The sequence below is a fragment of the Ostrinia furnacalis genome, unplaced genomic scaffold (genome assembly GCF_004193835.3).
Source record: "Ostrinia furnacalis isolate ACB-3 unplaced genomic scaffold, ASM419383v2 OfSCF2419, whole genome shotgun sequence".
Lineage (NCBI taxonomy): Eukaryota > Metazoa > Arthropoda > Insecta > Lepidoptera > Crambidae > Ostrinia > Ostrinia furnacalis.
The window spans coordinates 218,620-243,995 of NW_021132658.1; the positions used below are offsets into that span (position 1 = coordinate 218,620).

The following is a 25,376-nucleotide window of genomic DNA, read 5'->3' on the forward strand; positions in this document are numbered from 1 at the left end:
CATTGGTTGGGTTTTTATGGCGGTCAAGCTGTAGATCCTGGCTATACAGGAGTTGCAGTGGTGGGAACGAGAGGTGGGAATAGTCCCGTAAACCGCAGTTATCGCTTCTTCAATAGATAAAACAAGATGTAGTACTATTTTTTTTTACTGTGGCGTTAGAGACGCAACCGACTGTAATCTGAGCAGTAACCCAAATTCCTGTTTCTTATTTTCCCCATCACCGGTTGTCCTTGCATTTTGTATGAGCCTAACAGGCAATTTATCTCGGGAATCAACCTCTTTCAGATTGTAATTACATGGAATTAACCGGTCCTTTCGAAGCTTGATTAAATAAGTCGGTTTTGTTTTGTTGGATACCATTTAATAATAAGTAGAATATTAGACGTGTTTTAGAGGCTTGTAATAAAAGATACCTTGGAATTCATTAAGTATAAAATTTGAGTGGTTTAATTATTTTATACGTTTGAATTTTAATACAGCGTAAATATTTAACTAGCCGCTTAGCAATTGAACTAAAAATTAGTTATTTTACACATTAAAATATTCTTAATTACTAAGCTACGTGTATAAATAAAGCAAACTGTGAACGTTTGAATTGGTATAAACTAAACCGGGAACGGGATTCTGACTTTCTATGTAATAGAATTTATTGCTCGCTTCCTTCCTGTATTTGATCAGGTATTGTGTTTGTAGTAACTCCTGTGATTCCGCTTACTTAGTATACAGCAAAAATAATATTCAGACACAATTTTTACCCGGAATTTTTAACGATAAGTGAACCAGCTTATTAAAAGTTACTCACTTTGGTTAGTAGGTTTATTAGTACCAGAAAAGAAAGAAATGATTTTGACCAAATAATCTAAACCTTAAATCGTTTTAATTTTGCACCAAAAGTCTTTTAAAATCTGAGGTACTGAAGACTGTAAAAGCAGGCGTTGGAGTTCTTACTCCAAACTTACTATTAATATTGATAGAAAAGTGGTAAGGTACGCGTTCAATTTAAAAGTTATGTGTGCTTATTTATTTACCTTACCTACCAACATAACAAACCATTGACATTAAAAATATTATGCGCGTAACAATGGCTCGTTCAGTGTGTGACCGGCCAGGGACAGCGTGTAACAATACCCGCTGTCAAGTCACTTATCTGCCCTACAAAAGAATCTCGCCCACCGCCCTTTACTATGGAACGTGTAAGTACTAATTTACTTTGTATTTGCAAATAATGACTTTGTTTCACGAACAGACACAATTAACATCGATAGATTTCCGAGTATTGAGGGCGACAATTCATCGCTTCAATAAGATAGGTTCTCGGAAATTTTATGCTAAGTACTTTGAATATTACGTCAAAGTACTAAAACCCTATTAAAATGTCCAATTTCACGGGCAGTGGACTCACTTTGTTCGTTTTTTACGAAATTATCTAAACATTGTGCAATGTCATCTATTCCTTATTATTTTCAACATCCTGCCTGAGGAATTGGCACTATCAGAGATAATAAAGGTGTGTGATTTATAACTCGGTCTTTTCTCTATGTTGTATTTTTATCCACGAAAATCTCAAATACAGTGTGAGTCACGTTAAAGTGTACATATGAAAATTTTACTGCAATCGCACCTGGTGTTAAGTGAGATTCAGTCTAGGATGGTACTTATATCTGCCCTGTAAGTGTCTATAAATTCACTCTAGCCTTGAAATGGCCCGGATTATTAGACATGTTTTCATAATTGCCCTTCAAACCCACATGTTAACAGCCACTTCATCCAATTAAACGCCATTAAAATATAGGCTTATTTCGCAGAAATTACACACAATTGTGCAATTACTGTGTGGCGGTAACATTGCCTACGTTACAACGCACAGATTCGTGGAACGGGCACTGTTATGCTTCGGAACAAAGCACTCGAAGCTTCTACAAAGCTTTACAAACACTTGTCAGAGTCAATAAAACAATACAGGCTCTGTTTCTGAGAGTATCCCTCAACAATTTCCCTTGAAAGTAGAGTTTCATACGCTGTAAGACATTTTCAATAAGAATTTTGTAGAAAAATTGTGATGTTCAGTTTGCGGGTAAAAGCTCAAAGGCAACTTCGGCAAACCTAACAAAATATTTTGTTTGGTTTATTCTCAAAAGTAATTTTTATTAATTTTTGGATTGGATTGGCCAAAAAAATCTAAATGAAAAATATTTCTGGCGAAGTACTGAAAAAGGTAATCATAAGCTAATAGATATTACCCTGGGTAAATGAATTACAGTGGGATATCAGAAATTTTACGAGTTATTTGATGTATAAATAACATTTATTTCGGTTAAAATGCAAGATACACATAAATAAGATATCAAGATTGAGATAGGTCAGTAAACGCAGCTGCCAGAGTTAATTAATGAGGGCAACCAACTCGCAGAGTGATATAATTAAATAAGTCATAATGACGCAGTGCACGGATGTTTAGAGCAATGTATCATGGAAGGTATTTACTCGTATTTGCTAGTATAACTTCTGACTATGTACACTGAGCAAGAGAATAAGATTTTCGGTTATACGAATTATCAACTTTCAGTTCTCAATTACAGTCGGCAGCACATAAGACTATACACATTGTTCAAAAATCACCTTTCTATAACTAAGTACAAGTGTCACAATTTTACCTTGATGTCAAAGTCAAAGTCAAAGTCAAAATTTCTTTATTTGTTATATAGTATATATAGACTAATAAATAGTTCTTACAAATCGTCCTTTTCCTCTTAAGGAGCCTCTACATGTCTCATAATCTTTTTACCCTACCAGCGCTTTGAGACCAACATTTGGCAAGTGCTGAGAAGAAGCGCCGCAACAAACTCAGTCACCACTGTCTGCCGGTTAATATAAATAAATAGAAATAGTAGTAGTGGGTACATTCGATTCAGGAGCAGGTCACTGAATTTACCATGCATTCTTGTATGGTGTATCATAAGAATGGGTATACAAGATTGCTTGGTATATTAAAAAAGGTAGTGACATGCTAATATCTAGACTTACATATTAAGGTACTAGTATAAATGACTCGCATACATAAATTTGAATAACTTGGATTGACCAGTCCCCGAAAGCAGCACCTGTTCACAGACATGACGAGTGAACCAGCCATCGCTTCACTCGACCATATTAGAGGGAATGTAACGATGATGATGTGTCGTGATCTATAGGTAAGTAGTAGTAGTAGTCAAAAAGTAACCTAGAGATGATTGTTAAGTCCACGCTTGGACTCTATCAGCATGTGCAGTCGTTAAAGAATAAAATATTTCTGGATTAGAATAGAATTTAAGCAAGAAATCATCATCATCATCATTTCAGCCATAGGACGTCTACTGCTGAACATAGGCCTCCCCCAATGGTTTTCATGTTGATCGATTGGTAGTGGCGTGCGTCCAGCGCTTCCCTACTACCTTCGTGATGTCGTCGGTCTACGTTGTAGGTGGACGTCTCACGCTGCGTTTTCCGGTACGCGGAGTAAGAAATAATAATATCTATGTGATTATTCCCAGCTACAAAAGGGTTATATGATGAAAGAAACTTCACGTTACTCCATTAAGCATTGGACAGTGGAATAAAAACAGCTGTCATTCGGAGACGTGTCATGTTCAGAGACGGACGGACGTGTGATTGATGAAGCCGATCCCCGGGGATGAGCCGATTGCAGATCAATCAAATTCCTATATTTTTATCTTGGCCAGCCGTTATTTGATATGATTCTTTGGTACGTATGGTATTTTAGAATTATAAAGTCTTCCAGTGACTTGGCCCACTTTTAGCTTGGTGGTTTTAAATATTTTTTTCTTCCAGTAACTGGGTCCACTCTCAGATTTTAGAGTAGATTTTTGTTGATTTGGTGTTTAATTTAACTATTAATACAAACATTGAAGGTGGGTGGTGAAAAACTCATTCCAGCGATTTAGACCCGTAGACCAAGCTAAATTTTGGCATGCCACTAGAAGACACAACTCCGAGTCGAGTCGTAGAAATACGAGGACTTAATGACTTGTGTACAATGCACAAGATAATTTACAACTACAGCTACGGGTCAATATTTTAATTGATAAAGAACTGAATCAAACACTGACGTCATGATGTTGCAGTTCTTAGCATAGTACTTAAACAAGCAAGTATTAAAATTATTTTCTGTAAAGTATCACATCTGACCTAAAACGTTTGTTTATAATGCTTAAAGCGAAATTAAATATTATACTTTTATTGATTGAGAGCTACAATTCCCAAATTGCCAAAGGTTTCCTGTAATTTATACAGCTCCCGAGGGATACACGATAAAGTATTTCTGGGACAAAATGAAATCGACGCTAGAACAAAGGTTAGTTTACAACTGTATTTCAATACTTTTTGAATCTATAGGTATACAACAGCACATAAGGATACGCACAGTGTGCCTACCATGAGTTTACGTTAGGTGAGCTCGCTAGCGAATACGTCAAAAAATTCTATGAAGATTTTATTTCTTGAAAGGGGCGCTGCACAATATGTCATACATCTAAATGTCATTTTTTTACGTAGTCGCTAGCGAGCACACCTAACGTAAACTCATGGTAGGCACACAGATCACAGAAACTAAAAGGTGATGTGAAAAGAGGGCGGGGCCGGTGTCGCAGCAATATGCCCTAAAACAGAACACATTGCTCGCGGCAACAATGATGACAGCAGCGACGTCATAATGTAAACATTTTACATTGCTTACGTAGTACTAAAGATTATTCGAACGTTGAGTACTGATACCGCAGTGGATAATGAGTACATATTTTGATTACGTTGTGTTTCTTTTTTGTATTTGTACATTCTTGTGGCAAAATAGAACTTATCACAATGATATAAGATACCACCTAGCTTGATGTACTATCGTCTGTACGTTCACGTAAGCGTAAATTATCACGATGCTTACGACGAAGTTACCCCCCAATCCATTAGTTGGTACCTAAAACTTTTCAATCTTTTCACAAAAACTAAAACGCTTCAGCGTAAGCTTCTAAGCAAGATGGATGGACGTTCCCAGTTCCATAATGCTATTTATTTTTAACCTCATCGCATTAGCCCTGGCAATTTCCTGGATCCCAAATGGAAATCTCAAAATCTTTCCCATCCCTAAAACGTGGAATACGCCCCGTTATTAAACTGTTCATTATCATTCTGGCTAGCTTTCTTCCAATTATTTGGGAGCGCATTATGAGGGGTTATTACGGCATCTCAAGGATTCCAAAATAGCCTGATTCCATGTTATATCCGCTAATGTCGAGGGGAATGAAAAAATAGAGAACGACTGTTAGTAATAACGTTATGACCCTTTGTTGGTCTACGAGTGGATATTACTTTTTATTCTGATGATGATGCAATATGTCGATAGCATACCTACCTACTTCTTACATAATGGCATTACTTCTTTTGGCAGTATTCTTTACTGCCCATATAGTGTGGATTCAAGCTAGAAGATTTCATTAATGTATCCTACATCTTAGACTCTGGCAAATGTTACACAAACTGTCACTAGCCAACGGACGGTAAAATCCGCAGTCGCTTATAAACCCACGTTTATGTGCAAGCGGAGCTGAGTGCAGAGCTCAAATTAAGTTTGATACTGAACTGAACTTTCCAACAACATGGGGGCATGTCAAATATTTTCATAATTAGCTAACTGTGACTTTTGTTTCTCGAATTGTTCATCATTATAAGCTCTCGCTTTAAATACACGTTTTTGCAAAATAACTCATTATCTAGTCATCAGTAGTCAGTACTAAGATACATAATATGCCACCGTATACCGTATAGGTAATGCTCTCGTCCTTACACAACACAACCTTTTGGGGATTATTACAAAAAGATAAACACCTGTTGAACACTTGTTAAATTGTAATTTAATAGTATGAAATTAAACGTCGTCAGTAAAAGTCAATGTTCAACGTGCGCTTAACTTTTTGTAATAAGGTCCTTTATTTCCGCTCTGCTCTAGCTCACGCCTTACGCTTAGCTCGTGTGCAAGAACCCACCCTAAGCGAGCAGATTTCCCAGAAGCGTCGTTCGTCGCCACTCTAACAACTAGTCTAGTGTCGTCGAATGCTGAAAGTTCTTAAATCCCGCGGTGTGCCAGTTTACTGGTCTTATTTTAAACCAAAGCCAGCTACAAACTCTGCTATTAAAACTTAGTCAACTCCATAAAGACATTTGACGTTATATTTTATTGCGATACAAAACAAAAACGATAATTTTTAAAGCACATTCAACAAATGGCACGATTTTTCGATCAATTTGTTGCTTTAGAATAAATAACTATTGAACATAGACGTTAATAGGTACCTATTTTAGGATTATGTATTATGCCTATGTGTCTCGTATGTGACACGTATCCACGTCACCCAATTAGTATTCCGTGTACTTTTGTACACAAACCGTGTAACACATTCAATCGGGCATCGCTACACGAACGGTATGGACTGGTTTGCGACGAAACATTAATATGCATCAAGCGCAAACTATCGTCTCCTACAAACGGTATGCTGTTGGGCGACCGCCAATAGTCAGGATATTGTGTTATTGTAGGTACAGTCCTCGTAACTCTATATTATGTAGCTGGATATTCGCACAAAACGAGAAAAAAGTGTATTTTGTACGCTTGTTCAAAACAACAACATTGTAGGTATGTTTTTCTAAAACAAAAATGAATTGAATGATTGAAAATTGCATAGTTGAAACTCCCCAAAGAGCTCTCTTATGAAGTGTATTCTTGCTTTTCATTTTACACTCTTTCAATTTACAGCACGTAGTACACTTTGTGCAAAAAGTTGTTAATTGGACTCAGTTTTATTAATATCGTTAAAAGTTTGCGATTTCACCATAATTAGATCAACTCTTTTCTATAGACAAGAATTTGCATAATACAAAAGTTGCAATTAATATTTACTTATGGTCTTTACCCAATGAACTCAATACTTAAAAGGCATTTTCTTTAAGTTGTTTGGTATCGTTGAATAAAAAATTTCATTTCATTTTACAACTGGATAGAAGTACAAAAAGTTTCTTAGTTTTAGCCATATTTAAGATTTATTCGTTCATTAATTCAGTTTTTGGATGAAAATTAATCCTTCCTCCAAGTTTCTGGCATAGTTCCTACCCTACATAAGTTTTAGCTGTTGTTCTAGTCTAAAACCCATTACAGTATCTTTTTGTCTGCGGTGTTCTACGAAACTGGATCCCTTATTAATATTCAAGAGCTAACAACCGATCGAAGTCTGATCCGTGCTTATGTAAGACAAGTTTTTGTTACAGTTCTAGCCTTTCTGAAGGTAGAAGGCTTATTGACTGACAGTAAGTAGGCACTAAACATCACAAAAGCACTTCTAAAGGCTTTCAATTTAAGTGTTCTTAGGTATAGTAATATTCTTGTGCTTGATATTCTCAATATTTTAGATTCTCTTGTGTTGGGCGTGTTTTGTAGAAATGTAGGTGATTTTCCTTGTAATTTAAAGTAGGTAAAAGGTTAGCTATCATTTTTTAAGTAAAAAACATAACTTTGAATTAGGCTGTAATTACAAATAGATAAAATCGTCACAACAAACAAACAACGAAAGACTGTTCTTTGATACTTGTTCTGATCCGATTTCTTTTTTAACATCATTTGGGAATAAATGGACTCACTCAGTAATCTCAGTATTCCTGAGGTAAGATAGAGGATGAGGTTTTCTAGAAACTACAGCAATGTTGCAGATTTGCAACAATGTCGCAGCGAATGTATCAAACTTGGCACAAAGAGATTTGGCAACTCAATTCTTGTTTAATCAAATGTTTTGCACGTGGATGACTCGACATGCTTCAATTTAAAGTTGCGATATGATATGTAAAGTAACAACAAACTTCACAATGGTACTGTCAACTATTGCTACGAGTAAAATTTAACGAGACAGATTAGCTCGGTTTCGATACAATAGTTTGCTAATGCACGAGTAAACAGCAATGATTTAATAGTAATTTAAGACGTTTATAACGTGTTCGTTCATGTAGGTAGATCATTCTGCTAGTCGCTGACTCGCAACACGACTTGGTGAAGCCTCTATCTATTTGAAGTGTTCAAATTCTCAATCCTACGTATTCGTTGGTCTCCTTCTTCAACTTTGAATGATTAACTATAATGTTATATTGTCTAAAAGACGTGGTAGCAGTTTTAACTAAAAAAGTAGTACCTCGCCAGTTTTGAAACTTGATAAGTATTAACTTTCCATTTAGACAGCGTTAATGATATGCAAGTAGTTGCACACATACAAGAAACAAATGGCCGTTCATCATTTGGCTTTCAGTGCGTGCCCGAAATTGCTTCCCGTAAAACAAAAGACAATTGCGCCGTGTTGATTGAGCCCGATCTCTGGACGCAAATTCCAGCGAACAACATGTTGAGCCGTCGATTACGACGGCGACTGTGTGCCGCGGCACGCTGCGAATTACAAATCTGAACCGAAACTTGTAAGTAAATAACATTTCAAATAGTAATCTATTATTTTCATTTACATGTCAAAGATACGACGGTAGTTGCACACATGCAAGAAACAAATCCCCGATCATTCATTTGGCCTTCAGTGCATGCCCGAAATTGCTTATCGTAAAACAGAAGACAGTCGCGCGCACATTGCGCCGTGTTGATTGAGGTCGATCTCTGGACGCAAATTCCAGCGAACAACATGTTGAGCCGTCGATTACGGCGGCCACTGTGTGCCGCGGCACGCTGCGAATTGCAAATCTGATCCGAACTAGCAAGTGAACTGGGTTTCATTGTTACGCAGCCGTGAAATGCAGTTTGAGGGGTTAAGTTATGTCAAACTGCAAACACAAACGTGTATGGAAATGCAGCTATGTGATGCAGTGTAAACAAAAAAGCTTTGTGTTCAGGATTTGATAAATAAACTTTTCCTTATTTTTTGAACTTGAATAAAACTAAATTGCTGACCTGAGTTAAATATAAATTCATTTTCTTTAAAATGAATTTATATTTTTTCATAAATGATCTCTCTTGGGCTAGGGCTAAGGCTTTTCGAAAAACCTAGGGCAACATTTATACATACTACATTAAAAATCTTTTTAAAGGTGATGTAAATAAAAAAATCTAAACAAATAAAGAAACTTTTGACTTTGAATTCGCGAGCAGTCTCGGTTAAACACCCAACAAAGTTCCGCTCATAACAAACCAAAACAACATTCAAGCCATTTATACCACTCAATTGCGAGTGGACGGAAACTTTTTCCCGCTGCTAAATAAAACATAAAGCGAAAAACTCAATCATTAATTCGAGGTGTTCCTTTAATAAATCATTTTGTTTCTACCAACACGGAGACAAAATTCTCACCTTGAGAACCGTAAGTAACTTGTCATTTCTATGCGATTGAGTTATAGCCAAGGCACACGATCCCTTGCGACGGCGCGGCGATGCGACACCGCTGCGTCGTCTTAGATAGAAATATCTGTGGCGAATACACGAACGGTGCGGCGCCGCGTCACACGATACGGCAGAATCTTTGCGGTGCGCGGCAAAACGCATCATGTGCTTTGGCTCTTAGGTAGGGGTGCTCTTAAAAAATGGGCTGTCACCGGCATTACGATCGTCGATAAGATTGTACTAACTCGAGAGGCTGGGAGAAGAGGTTGTCTCTTTATTTTTTGCCTTTCAACCGATTTTGTGGCGCACTTTATTTGAACAAAGCTTTTAGTTAACAGCTTTGGTAAGTGGACGCTACAATGGAAACCATTTTTGTTTTAGGATTTAACTAAATGGACACAAAAATATAAGCCGGCCTATGTCGGAAAAATACAACGGTACACTTAGTTATTTTATGACCATCGAGTTTACGTCAATCATTTCGGTTAGCTCATACATTATTAATTAATTAGAAATTTCCATTATATAACGCAAAACAGAAAATGAGTTTCTGATGTTTTTAATAACAAATTAGCGCATGCAAAGTGCGGAAATATGGATACTAATTGCTTTATAAACTATGCTTGCTACAACAGATATTAATAACATGTTCCTTTGTAAGTGAAAATTAAGCTAAATATTATGAGCCTGTAAACAGTACACGAAAATATTATAATCTTTTAGATTAGGTACTTGTAGGTAATAATTTTCCAAATCAACTGGTACTTTTAGGTAATAATTTTCCAAACCAACTGGTACTTTTAGGTAATAATTTTCCAAACCAACTGGCAATTTGTTGCAAAATAAAATAGCACCATTTATAACTACCAGTTAGTACCTACTTATAGTCTTCAGAAATTATCTTGGTATGTCTTGGTGTACCATAGTTTGTTAGTTTTCTTAATAACAATCCTCAACTATATTCCAGTTGTGATAGACCTTTTTTCATATACGTTCAAATGATTAGATGTAGGTCTCTATAAATCTTTCGCACTGAATATCAATAAGGGTGTCTATGAATTTTCAGTAGTGGACATTTTTTCCTTGAATTTTTTGCATTAGATGCGTAATCACGTATACACATAAGTCTATCTTATAAGTCAATTTCTGTAATACAGAGTTTGTAATCCCTAAAAATAAAACAAATAAAGATGTTTATAAATGTTCATTTAGTGTACCTACGTTTTTTTTCACAAGAACTTTTCATGACTCTACCCCATCATTTTTGACTCAACCTTTAAGTTTGTCATCTATTGCTGATTATTCATACTTTCAGAAGCAAAATATACTCCTTGAGGTATGAACCGTTCAACACCGCTTTTTCCGACCTTAACCCCTCAAGACAATCGCAGACAGAACATTCTCATATCACCCGCCATCAATCCTCAGATGTGGGTGTTTCTGACACTACCCGGGTAGTGCGGCTAATGGCCTCAATAATCCCTATGATTGCCCGGCCGTCACTAAGCGAACTTTATTTTCGGTTGTTCTAGTTATTGATTTATCGGACCGTGATTGATTAATTATTGTTTGATGGTGTGAGTTAAGTGAAGGTGCTTATTTTTCAGTATTAAGGTGGTAGGAACGATCTAATCTAATATTATGGCGCTTATGATTAATCACCAAAGTCCCAGGGTAGGTTTTTCTTTTTCGATTTGGTTGGTGGTAGGGCTTGTTTTAAATCCGCCTGCCTAGCTGCCACCATGTTACCTCAGTCTGTCGCCATAATAACATTGTTAACAGCATTATTTTATTCCACAGTTACAGGTAAGATAGCCAGTTAATCTGTGGTTGAGGATTCTGGGTGAAGCTAAAAACCTTCGGTTTGATTATCACGTTACATCAGGTGAAATGCAGATCAAGAGATTCCTCGTTAAAAATTTAAAAGCATAATAAACTGGTAAAAGTCAGAAAGTTTATTTGAGCGCTGATTTGCCACTTTGTTTAAGCTTAGGTACATAAACCTCCATCTCCAAGCTAAGTCTCGTCTTTAGAGCTTTTAGCAAATTTTGTAACAAGGCTGAAATATCATTCTTCTGAAAACAGTCACCAAAATAATTATGTTTTATTCATGTTTGTAAACATACATTAATTGATAGAAGAATAAATAGTATATAGGATGAATATTGAAAATTATAAACGGTCGGTTTACGCAGTCGAGTCGGATTTGCATACAGAATCGTAAATTGTCATCATTTTTCAGCCTTGAAATATTACAACCACCGGTAATTTTAGCCACATGCATAAAATACATTTGCACATTCTGTATTCAGTATGCATATTAGACTAAGAGCTAGTGAACGCCAGACCTATGTCATTTTATAAAAGCGAAAGTTTGTCAGCGTATGCTCCCAATATAGGATATAATGTTGGTGAATTATGAAGTTTGGGTCATCGTGACTTTGGCAGCTACCCTAAAAAACTGTCTGGCAAGGAGTTGGAACTGTCAAAACTGACTGGCTGTTGGGGAAACTACTTCTAATTGTTGCCCAAATATTATATATAAAAATCAGATTTTCCTATATTGATCCTATAGAGATCCTATATTGGGAGCATACGCTGACAAACTTACAGCTTTTATAAAATCACGTAGGTCTGGCGTTCTCTAGCTCTTAGTCTATATGAATTATCGATGGTTATCGCAATTTAATTTTCAATAGACTATTGTAACTGTACAGAAAGTAATACATCTCTGGCGCTTAAAATTAAAATATTTCACGAAAACTGATTTACGTTTGACATTGATGAATTTAGCAAAAATATTTTTAATAGTCTTCAGAGCTAAACAAATTCAGAAATGGTTGTAATTTCAACATTATAAATGAGTTTTATGAATGAGCCGACTTGAAATGAGTTTGATCAAGTTTCAAAGCGTTTGAATACATCAAAACAAAATTATACACAGAACTATTTAATTCTTGAATAATGAAAACTAATTGGGAAATCAATATCTGTTTAGCTAGAGTACGAAATATTAAATCCCATTTATAGATTCAAACATTATTTGCTCGCTGAGCCTTAAAAAACAAGTTTTACTTGTTTCATTATAACTGATATCTCTACGACTACTTCTCCGCAGTCAAAAAAGATAATTCTCAGGTGACAGATTATTATGACCACTTTTATCGGCTAATTAAAAGTTCTAAATAAGCTTCTAACTTCAGTGTGCATTTTATAACTTTACAATTTTAAAAGTGCTCTCATTGTTGTTTCAATTTTCAAAATATCAAAGTGCATTAAGGTCTTAGTGACGTTATTTCATAAACGAAGACACTAAACCCTGCCTCAGCGAGCGATTCTCAATAAACCATCCGATAGTGACGTTAATGCCTGTTCATTTTAAAATATTGTCCTTGAAGGCTGTGGGAATCCCGGGAAATTGTGAGTTGAGCCCTGAAATTCAATAACGAAATAGATTTTTAGTTTGCTTCGAATATTATTAGAGCCTAAAGAAGAGTTTTTCATACATCAATGGACCTGTGGTGAACATTGGTAACCTCAATCGAATAATGTAATTTTTTATCTTCCCAATGGCATAACAAATGGTCATTTATCGTGTGTGTCGTATTGTTTGAACCACCACAATATCTAAAATATTACTAATGAATTATCGTAATATAATTATAGGGTTATAATTATAGGGTTCCGTAGTCCTGACAAGGAACCCTTATTTGTCTACTAATCTAATAACCATTTCCTTATATTTAATCCGTGATTATGGCGTATAAAACTGTGACTTGTGTTATGGCGTATAAAAAGTAACATGGAAGAAATCCCGTACATAGTTGTTACCTAACAATTGTAAAAACACAAAGGCTGAGTTGCATCACCTAACTTTGACCGTAAATACGACGATAACCGGTGTTTTTTGTATGGAATTTGACAGATTTTTGACGTTTGTCAAAGTTAAAGTAAGATGGTGCAACCCAGCCAAAGACATAAATTTTATTCAAGAAATTTTCGTATGCAATTCTATTCTGTCTTATCAAAAATAGAGTCATCTTTATATTAAAGCAAGGTGAACTTTCACAGACTCATTATTGGACACATATTTTAATTTTCAGTCTGTTGACGTTTTGAAAAGGTCGTAGACTTACAAAAGTTTCAATCACAGTTGTTATTCAAGACGCTTAGATGGTCCAAATTAATATAGGCGAATTTAATGAGTGTCGTTCTTATAACTACTTGATATTTTCAGTGCTAATTAAATGAAGATCGTGTTTCTCTTGAGATATTTAAAGGTTCAATAAACATTTTATTGGGTACCTTTGTACCGAGTGAATTATAAATCTAAGTATAATTTTCTCTCCGGTGAGCACATGATTCTGAAAATGCTAAGAAAGGGTATGATATGAACCTTTTTCAACGTCAGCCGTGTATAAAACAGGCACCCCGCTGCCTTCCTCTGTACCTTTGTTTTATGTTTTATCTCGTTGTTGACTTTCCAAGGACGAATCTTATACATACTACATAGATAGTGCAACCTACGACGAAAATATCACGAAGTTCATGTTATTTTCTAGTAAATCTTTTTGGGGAGACTCATTGATACTACTTATAAGTTACACTTCAGTTCTGTATGAAGAAATTAGATACATCTATCAATAACTCTCTATCATTGAGAACCTTAAATAACCTAAGCATAAAAATGTGAAGAGAACTTTCTGGCCTCTTGGTGTCTTTCCCAACACTTTTTAGAGTTCCAGAGTCTCTTGAAAGTAGGAGTAAACTGCTATTACTGTGCAGATCTGATCTGGCAGATCTGTATCTACTTTACCCCATATCTATGTTACAGTCAAACCTCGTAGTCGGTAAAAACCACTTTTTACTGCTAAAATCAGTCAAAAGTGGTTTTAACTGATGCTCTTGGTTTTGACCAAGGGCGTTAGTCAAAACCACTTTTGATTGCAAAAAATCATTCAAAGTGCTTTCGCCTGATTTAAAATTTTACCACAACTAACCTCCTTTTCAATTGTTTCAGCTGCGTCCGCGGAGACTACCTCAAGGTGTACTGGGAGGTGCAGGGCCCCGGGCCCCCTGGGGCCGTCAGCGAGCGCTCAGCGTGGGCCCGCGAGCTCTGCGGGGGCCGGGCCGACGCGCCGCCGGCCCTGTACTCCCCCGGGCCGGCCCTGGTCTTAGAGTTCCACACGGGGCCCAAGCAGAACAACGCCACTGGCTTCGTGGGGACGTATAGCTTTATTGATAGACGTGAGTACTTAGATATTAATACATTATTTTTGTGGGCATGTACATTATGCATTCTTCTGCCGAGGACGACTGCAATAGCTTCCTTTGGAGTTTACTTTAAATAGGATAAACATATCCTACAAAACACTTGTCAATTTGTTCAACTAATTTTTCCCACATGCCATGTTACTTTTGGTAAAAATTCTAGTACACAGCATACAAGCTACATGCATAAATTAAATATAGCTATCTGAATCAACCAATACTTTCCATATTCTAATCCAAACTCATAATTAAACGTGCACTTTCATTATAGATGAAACTGATATACGTACGTACCTATATCATTATGATTTTAGTACGAAGCCCAACATTAAAGTAAACACTAACATTTACCCAACGCCAAAATTTCTAGGAAATGACGGCTATAAATTATAAAGGCCACGCTGAAGTGTAAAATGGTTTTGATTAAATCTACCGTTGGCGGTGAAATACCCTGAAATGTTCATGTAAACATGCAAGGCACATTATAATGGAAAACAGTAGGCCTGATTCAAGCGCAGAAACTAGCCCCTGAAATAATTTTTACCATTACGTACAGCAAAAAACAAATGAAGTACCAATACAAAACGTAAGTACAAAAACAAATAATAAAAAAGTAATAAAAAGCTTGTAAAAATAGTCGAGCCGCCGCTCGACTATTGTGGTGAGCTCACTCGTGACACAAGCATATTTGGCTTAGTACGAGGGGCTAACGGGGGTATTAGTAATTTGTGTAATAACAAATTACTAATAATCTTTTTTAAAAAAAATAATGAACAAAGAAAAAATATAATAGGAAAGCAACAAATCGATATTTTAACAAGTGAGCATCAAAAAGGGCACGTTCGCGTCGAACTTTCAAGACCAATGTTTATTAGTTTTTATTTTATTTTCGTGTGTAACCTATTACTGGCACAATGGAATTCCTATGCCTATAAAAGTAGCTGTCCTACTGTTCTTTCTTGTTTATGGTGAATTTACAAGGTGGCATTGTTGGAGTTCGAAATTTAGCTTTAAGGCACAAACAGTCTAACTATCCATGCATGCATATGCTGTAGGCTTTGGGGGTTATTGATGATTTCAGCTTGAATACCTCAAATGTTACTGGGTATTTTAGATAACATTCATAAGGTTACATACTTTCGTAAATGTTTTGAAAATAAGTATACTTTACATTAACAGATAAGATAAGATAAGGTACCTTTTGATAGAAAACTTGTCGTGAAAATCTCACCAACGGAGTGAGTAGGTACCTATGACTGATACACTTGTTCTAACGATATGTAGACATGAGTACTTATTAATACACATAAGTACGTACTAATACACATAAGTACTATATGTAAAAAAATACTCTGTAAAAATATATTCAGCAAACCCGAACGACTAAGCGATCAATTCGAATTGATATTCGAAAATCAGCCGACCGATTATTCAATGATAGACGCGTGCCAACAATAAAGCCAATAGTGGCCCACAATTCTACTAGCCTTACAATAAATCACGCATTAAACGTCCAATTCGCTGACAATGCGAAAACTCAGCCAACGGTTGCGTATTTGTCAAATATCAATGTTCGTTAGGGTGAACTCGGTCGAACTCCCCACGGTCTAATAAACCTGCTCTAAAACTTGACAGAGATTCGCTTTGTTAGCCGCTGGGACAGGGCTGGATTAAGGGCTTAACCGAGGCCTAAATTGTGACTAGAGACTAACAAACAGGCACTGCGCTGCTCATACTCCAGTGTTATATCAAGTTAATTTTAGTCGCAAGTTTAGTTGTTCGTCTTTTCGTATCACAATCTGTTATTTATCTGTATTTTGGGTTAAATATAAGTTGCTATAAATTATATTTATTTTAGGATATTTTTAGTAGATTCTGGTTAGAAACGGTGTTAAAAAGTAAAAACAAGACACATAACAATGATTATTATTATTACTAATACTACTAGGAAGGAATATAAAACGCTATAAAATCAAATGACACAGCCATTCAAAACCCAAATATCCAGCAGTATGGTTATAAATTACGCCTCAATAGTAATTGACCCCCAAAGCCCTAAGTTCGACCCTGCGCAATATTTCACGTGCTGACACACGCTTGGCCCAGTCCTTTGTCCAATCGCACGTAAGCTGATGAGACGAGGATTACACTTATGCGCGTTGTCATCCCGACCATTCGCCGACATTCGCAATGTTCGATTGAATCGACAATCAACTCTATGTCGTTTGACTTTATGCCTCTTTGGTTTCTATGACAGGTCCAATGTTATATGTATACAGTGGATTGTCCAGTGTTATCAATCAATAGATTCGAATGAAGTTTTTTATATTTGCAGTACCTATCCATTCATAGTGAGAATTAAAAATCAAACAGCAATATTATTTCAGTAAAAAGAGATAAGTACCTAAGGGTAGTATAACTCCTCGCAGTTTGAAAATGAAGCGATATAATTACACAGGAAACATTTTAGTGAACATAATGGAGTTTTTCAACTGTTGTTTAATTAGCAGTTGTGAAACAAACAGAAACATTTTGTTTTAGTTTATTCAACTGCACGAAACTTTGTTTCAGCCTCTAAATATTAACAAAACAAGCTCAAAAGTTGGCTTGCTACAAGTGCATTATCTATACCTATTATTTTGATTGTAATACGTATTACTACCACTATTTAACATCAAGTGTGTCAACTACGATTCGATTTTGTGTAGTTAACATTAATGTTCTTATTCGATTACCGCGGAAAGTCCCTTGTTCCAATTAGTCTCAAAATAATTATGGTGGCAATCAGGTACTTACTTACTTATAGGTTCCACCCATCATTCTACTGTCTATTAAGGGAAAAAAATAACCCTTTAGGGTAGACTAAAGCTAAGTTACACCATTGACTAACTTTAAACGTTAATCATCTAGCGAGTTATAAGTTAGGAGAAAGCAAAATAGTTTGTTGTAATTATTTATTTATTGAAATTAATATCTAGATATTTAACGTTCAATTTGTTTTTTAACTTAGTATTTGAAACTTAACTCGATCAAAACTCTTTGTCAAAAAAGCCGGCAGTCTAATCTATTAAATACAACATCAATCACCTCCAAATTGACGCCTCATCCATTCCGCTATAGTTGTGTGAATTATTTCATTACTGAAGCACTAGATATAATGGCCAGTTAATACGGCCATCATTTCTCGTTATGTTTATGATTATTGACTCATTTGGGATTGAGTATAATTTATAGTGCAGACCTTAATAGCTTGCAAACAGCTACAAGAAATAATATTCAAGCAGCTGTCAAAGTCACGAAGTAAAAATCTGTTCCAAAATCAAAAAAGTCATTTTTAAGAAACAATTGAACATCAAACATTTTCAGTTTTCTAAAATTAAATTCTAATTCTATAATTACAAGTGCATAGTTCAAATTGCCACAAGTATTCTACTGCACAGTGTAAGTATTGCAATAAAATTATTCTATGGAGCAATTTTTCCACAATTTTGCTATTGAATTGCGAAAACAAAAGGCGAAAGCCCTAAAAATCCCGGCATTGTCAGGATCTGTGCTAAGATTTCCTCTTTGAATAGAATAAAACGTCATGAATATAAATCTTGTCAATTCAACGTTTAAAGCCAAAGACCTGCCCTAAGATACATATTTTAACTCGAAAATAGGGATTTAAACATTCAGATTTTTTGTTTTCGTATTTATTTATTTAGTTTTCCGACCAAGGTGTACAAAGCAGTTCACGGTAGAGAGAGCCTACTAAGCCTGGGTTGCACCTTAACTTTGACAAAAGTCAAAATTCTGTCAAACTCCATACAAAAAACACCGGTTATGTTAAAGTTACGGTTAAAATAAGGTGGTGCAGTTCAGCCTGAGAAAAACACTTCACTGGTTTCTTGGTGACCAAGGTCTTGAACGAATTCCCGAAATTAAAAAGATAAATAAGTACCAAGAAATAATTAAGCGTCATAAAAGTTATCGTTAATAATTTATAAGATAAGAAGAAAGATAATGAAATCAAAATACAATGTTTCGCAGTAGACGATCGTTGCTTTTATCTATTTGAGGAATTTTTATCAAAATAATAGTTATCAAATAACTTTATTTTCTAAGAAATAAGACAAACTATCAAAGTTTTTGTTAAACTAGCGGCCCGCCCCGGCTTCGCATGGATATGATTATTATAGGTAAATATGCCTATGTTCGTCAGAATAAAAATTTGAATGAATTTTTCAACTCGCTCCAGTAGTTTCGGAGCCTATTCAATACAAACCATAAAAATCGTTCCTCTTTGAAATATTAGTTTAAAAGTGTACTTAGGTATATCTACCAATTTAAGTTTGTTTATATCAGTTATCTAATACCCATAGTACAAGCTTTGCTTAGTTTGGACCTAGAGGCGCAGTGTAAAATGTCCAAGGATGTTTACTTATTTATTTATTTACTGTCATTCAATCAACAAAACTGTAACTAATATTTACCGTCATGTCACATCCCTTCCCTCAAATGTTATCTCTCTCTCAAATGCTGGATAACTCATTCATAGCCCATTTAATGACATGATCAACAGCTTGAGACATTCATGACAGGATTGAAATTGAGCGTGCTAATCCAGGGGCTTTGGGCGAGCGTGTGTGAGGAGAAGTTTCTGAAACTGGGTTGAATGTTTAATAATTGTGATAGATAATCTTATGTCGAAAATGATTCCTATTTAATTGGTAGATATGCATTTTGCAGATGACACTGGCCAAGTCGCTGGATTGCATATTTAAATATTTTTTCTCCCAACAACTGGGCCCACTCTAACGCCCGTATTCACCAACGATGCTTGCTTAAGTGAAGCAGCGTCCACGCGCACTATGAGACCTCATAGTAATGTTAGTGAATACGGACGTATGATTCTAGAGTACATTTTATCGCCTTATTTCATAATCACATCGGTCAATCCTCTGTTTTTCATTCAGCTACTACTACTATCTTTTGGAGAGTCGCGACTCTTCAAGTGTAGTGTAGAATACCCTTCAGCTAGGTGGAGTGAAGACTTACGAAAAGACGCTGGTAGCGATAAGCCGAAGACAGGGTATTATGGCGCGTATTGGGAGAGTCCTGTGTCCATTAGTAGACTGCTATAGATTGAACGATGATGAAATAAAGAGTAGGTAGTTTAGCTTTCAAATTAATTAGTAGTCATGAAGTCGTAGCAACTTTTTATTTTCAATAAGTATATTGTACCTATTACCACTATTACTTAAAATACAATACTAAAAGTAACGTAATGTAATGTACTATTACCAGTTGTTACATACGATTTGAGGTGTAAAATCGACACGCTGCCACATCTGTTTCCGCGCTAACTGAATAACTTAGCAAGTTTAAACAGCATTAACATGCATTCGACGCGTGCATCGCATTATCCAGAGTGCTAAGTAAATGTTACAAAGCTTTTATCTAGCTCGACACTTCCCATTCGTTTAAGGACACTTTTATAGTTCGTGTTTAACGTTGTTATTGAAAAAGGTCTCTTGGCATAAATCACTTTTTATGAGTTGTCAAAATCGCCAAGTCTATTGAGTATACTATAAAATAGGTAGTAATTTTATATGTTGCCAAAATTTAAACGCGATTTCGCTATTGATTTTGTGACGTCACATAATAATATCAATAATTGATTTTCTCTTTATTAATTTCAAAACAACATAATATCTTTTATAGTCATCTATGTTTAATTGAAAAAAAGCATAATACGTTACAATGATAGAAAATAAAAATTACTAAAAACTTATCAAAAATGCAGTCAATGTTTTTTACTATTATCACAGAATACAAATAGTAGCAACTATTATACAAACTGTGGTTTATTTAGGGCTAGGTAATTGGTGTGATAGACTGATAGTTCAACATTTTATTATTTATTTAATCGGCAAATTACTTTTTTTGACTCTAGNGGGCAGCGCAGGACCGTTCATTGTGGAAAACCTTGGGGGAGGCCTTTGTCCAGCAGTGGACGTCATTTGGCTGAAACGAACGATACTTCTGCCAAGGACGACTGCAATAGCTTCCTTTGGAGTTTAGTTTTAAATAGAGTAAACGTAATCCTAGTTCCTACACACTACTTTAAAATTTGTCTTTAGACCCTATCTTCAACTGATTTTTTCCACATGCCATGTTTTGGTTAAAATTCTACTAAACATTATAATATTAAACCTAAGCTACGTGCATAAATTAAATCGTAGCTATCTGAAACCACCAATATTCATATCAAAACACATATTGTAACGTATAAGCACTTTCATAACAGATGAAACTCATATACCTACCTACATCATTATGATTTTAGTACGAAGCCTAACATTAAACACTAACATTTACCCAACGCCAAAATTTCTAGGAAATGACGGCTATAAATTATAAAGGCCACGCTGAAGTGTAAAATGGTTTCGATTAAATCTACCGTTGGCGGTGAAATACCCTGAAATGTTCATGTAAACATGCAAGGCACAATATAATGGAAAAGAGAAGGCCTGATTCAAGCTCAGAAACTAACCTCTGAATGCTCATACCACTACTGCGGCCGCCCGCGACTTCGTACGCGTGGACTCCTTTTTACCCCCTCCAAAATCCCGTCTTAGTGATCACCTAGGTTCTAAAAGGAACCGCCATGCAAAATTTAGAAGTACCAAGAAGGTTTCTCCTTTCACTCTTAAACATTAATAACATGTACAGCAAAAAACAAATGAACTACGGCAAATAAATACAAAACGTACAAAAACAAATGAACAAAGAAAAAATATAATAGGAATGCAACAAATCGATATTTTAACAAGTGAGCATCAAAAAGGGCACGTTCGCGTCGAACTTTCAAGACCAATGTTTATTAGTTTTTATTTTATTTTCGTGTGTAACCTATTACTGGCACAATGGAATTCCTATGCCTATAAAAGTAGCTGTCCTACTGTTCTTTCTTGTTTATGGTGAATTTACAAGGTGGCATTGTTGGAGTTCGATAGACGGAAATTTAGCTTTAAGGCACAAACAGTCTAACTATCCATGCATGCATATGCTGTAGGCTTTGGGGGTTATTGATGATTTCAGTTTGAATACCTCAAATGTTACTGGGTATTTTAGATAACATTCATAAGGTATACTTTCGTAAATGTTTTGAAAATAAGTATACTTTACATTAACAGATAAGATAAGATAAGGTACCTTTTGATAGAAAACTTGTCGTGAAAATCTCACCAACGGAGTGAGTAGGTACCTATGACTGATACACTTGTTCTAACGATATGTAGACATGAGTACTTATTAATACACATAAGTACATAAGTACGTACTAATACACATAAGTACTATATGTAAAAAAATACTCTGTAAAAATATATTCAGCAAACCCGAACGATTAAGCGATCAATTCGAATTGATATTCGAAAATCAGCCGACCGATTATTCAATGATAGACGCGTGCCAACAATAAAGCCAATAGTGGCCCACAATTCTACTAGCCTTACAATAAATCACGCATTAAACGTCCAATTCGCTGACAATGCGAAAACTCAGCCAACGGTTGCGTATTTGTCAAATATCAATGTTCGTTAGGGTGTCGAACTCCCTACGGTCTAATAAACCTGCTCTAAAACTTGACAGAGATTCGCTTTGTTAGCCGCTGGGACAGGGCTGGATTAAGGGCTTAACCGAGGCCTAAATTGAGACTAGAGTCTAACAAACAGGCACTGCGCTGCTCATACTCCAGTGCTATAGTTAATTTGTAGCCGCAAGTTTAGTTAGTTGTTCGTCTTTTCGTATCACAACTTGTTATTTTGGGTTAAATATAGGTTGCTATGATTATATTTATTTTGGCATAAATTTTAATAGATTCTGGTTAGAAATGTTGTTAAAAAGTAAAAATGTTTATTGGACATGATCATTTGTATTTATTCTGCAGCAATTGACTATTATTAATAATCTATATTGGTAATTTCATAATTTGACATGTAATGAATATTATAAATAAATTTATTCTTATTCTTAATAAGAAACATACCAATGAATTACAAACACTACTAAGAAGGAACATAAAACGCTATAAAATCAAATGACACAGCCATTCAAAACCCAAATATCCAGCAATATGGTTATAAATTACGCCTCAATTGTAATTGACCCCCAAAAGCCCTAAGTTCGATCCTGCGCAATATTTCACGTGCTGACACACGCTTGGCCCAGTCCTTTGTCCAATCGCACGTAAGCTGATGAGACGAGGATTACACTTATGCGCGTTGTCATCCCGACCATTCACCGACATTCGCAATGTTCGATTGAATCGACAATCAACTCTATGTAGTTTGACTTTATGCCTCTTTGGTTTCTATGGCAGGTCCAATGTTACATACAGTGGATTGTCCAGTGTTATCAATTATTAGATTCATATGAAGTTTTTTATCTTTGCAGTATCCATCCGTAGTGAGAATTAAAAATCAAACAGCAATATTATTTCAGTAAAAAGAGGTAAGTCCAGTTATAACTCCTCGCAGTTTGAAAATGAAGCGATATAATTACACAGGAAACATTTTAGTGAACATAATGGAGTTTTTCAACTGTTGCTTAATTAGCAGTTGTGGAACAAACAAAAACATTTTGTTTTAGTTTATTCAACTGCACCAAACTTTGTTTCAGCCTCTAAATATTAACAAACAAGCTCCAAAGTTGGCTTGCTACAAGTGCATTATCTATACCTATTATTTTGATTGTAATACTATTACTACCACTATTTGTCAAGTTAGTGTCTCAACTACGATTTTGTGTAGTTTTAACAAAATGTTCTTATTCCTAAATTAATTCGATTACCGTGGAAAGTCCCTTGTTCCAATTAGTCTCAAAATAATTATGGTGGCAATCAGGTTCTTACTTATAGGTTCCACCCATCATTCTACTGTCTATTAAGGGAAAAAAATAACCCTTTAGGGTAGACTAAAGCTAGGTTACACCATCGACTAACTTTAAACGTTAATCATCTAGCTAGTTTAGTTAGGAGACGGCTAAATATTTTTGTTGTACCTAACAATAATGATCTAGGAAATGAACATTCAAAATTTTCTTTTCTAATTTAGTATTTGTACCTTAACTCGATCACAAACTCTTTGTCAAAAAAGCCTGCAGTCTAATCTATTAAATACAACATCAATCACCTCCAAATTGACGCCTCATCCATTCCGCTATAGTTGTGTGAATTATTTCATTACTGAAGCACTAGATATAATGGCCAGTTAATACGGCCATCATTTCTCGTTATGTTTATGATTATTGGCTCATTTGGGATTGAGTATAATTTATATGTGCAGACCTTAATAGCTTGCTAACAGCTACAAGAAATACCTAATATTGAAGCTGCTGTCAAAAACACGCAGCTCCAAAAACAAAAATTATTAAAAAAAAAAATAGATTTACAAATGAACATCTACAATTATTATTTTCAGTGATTTCAATTGAAATTCCTTTTTATATACATATTTAAGCCCATATGGTTCAAGTTGCCACAAGTATTCTACTGCACAGTGTATTGCAGTAAAATTGTTCCATTGAGCAATTTTTCCACAATTTTGCTATTGAATTGAGAAAACAAAAGCCGAAAGCCCTAAAAATCCCGGCATTGTCTGGATCCGTGCTAAGATTTTCCTCTTTGAATAGAATAAAACGTCATGAATAATAAATCTTGTCAATTCAACGTTTAAAGCCAAAGACCTGCCCTAAGATACATATTTTAACTCGAAAATAGGGATGTAAACATTCTGATTTTTAATTTTTGTATTTATTGACTTTTCCAAGCAAGGTTTGCGAAGCAGTTTACGGTATAGAGAGCTTACTAAGGCTGGGTTGCACCTTAACTTTAACAAACGTCAAAATTCTGTCAAACCCCTTACAAAGAACACCGGTTATGTTAAAGTCAATAAGGTGGTGCAGTTCATTCAGCCTGAGAAAAACACTTGACTATAATCTTGGTGACCAAGGTCTTGAACGAATTCCCGAAATTAAAAAGATAACTAAGTAGCAAGAAATAATTAAGCGTCATAAAAGTTATCGTTAATAATTTATAAGATAAGAAGACAGACAATGAAATCAAAATACAATGTTTCGCAGTAGACGATCGGCGCTTTTATCTATTTGAGGAATTTTTATCTAAATAATAGTTTTTTTAATAACAACTTTTATTTTCTACATAAACCTATCAATATTGATGTAACTGACCCGGCGAATTTCGTACCGCCTATGTTCATCAAAATTAATTCAGGATTCTAATAGTGAATGAATTTTTCAAATCTGTCCAGTACTTTCGGAGCCATACAATACAAACAATCAAAAAGAAGTGTACTTAGATCTACCAATTTTTTTATCAATCAGGCAAACTTGGTCTTTTTGGAAAACCTTGGGGAAGGCCTTGGACAAAGGCCGTCTTTCGGTTGAAACGAACGAAGCAAACTTGTAATTATCATTTATCGTCACGTCACATCCCTTCCCTCGAATGTTATCTGTGTCTCAAATGCTGGATAACTCATTCATAGCCCATTTAATGACATGCTTGAGACATTCATGACAGAATTGAAATTGAGCGTGCTAATCCAGGGGCTTTGGGCGAGCGTGTGTGAGGAGACGTTTCTGAAACTGGGTTTAATATTTAACAATTGTGATAGATACGTTGAAAATTATTTCATT

General features: G+C 35.5%; 1 protein-coding gene across 1 annotated transcript in view; it reads left to right on the forward strand.

Moving 5' to 3' along the window:
- Positions 1-25,376, forward strand: part of Sol1 (CUB domain-containing protein Sol1) — a 276,393-nt gene that overhangs the window by 186,082 nt on the left and 64,935 nt on the right. The window contains exon 5 of the mRNA XM_028308406.1: positions 14,425-14,651. Within this exon, the coding sequence (XP_028164207.1) occupies positions 14,425-14,651 (227 nt within the window). The remainder of the gene's footprint in view (positions 1-14,424; positions 14,652-25,376) is intronic.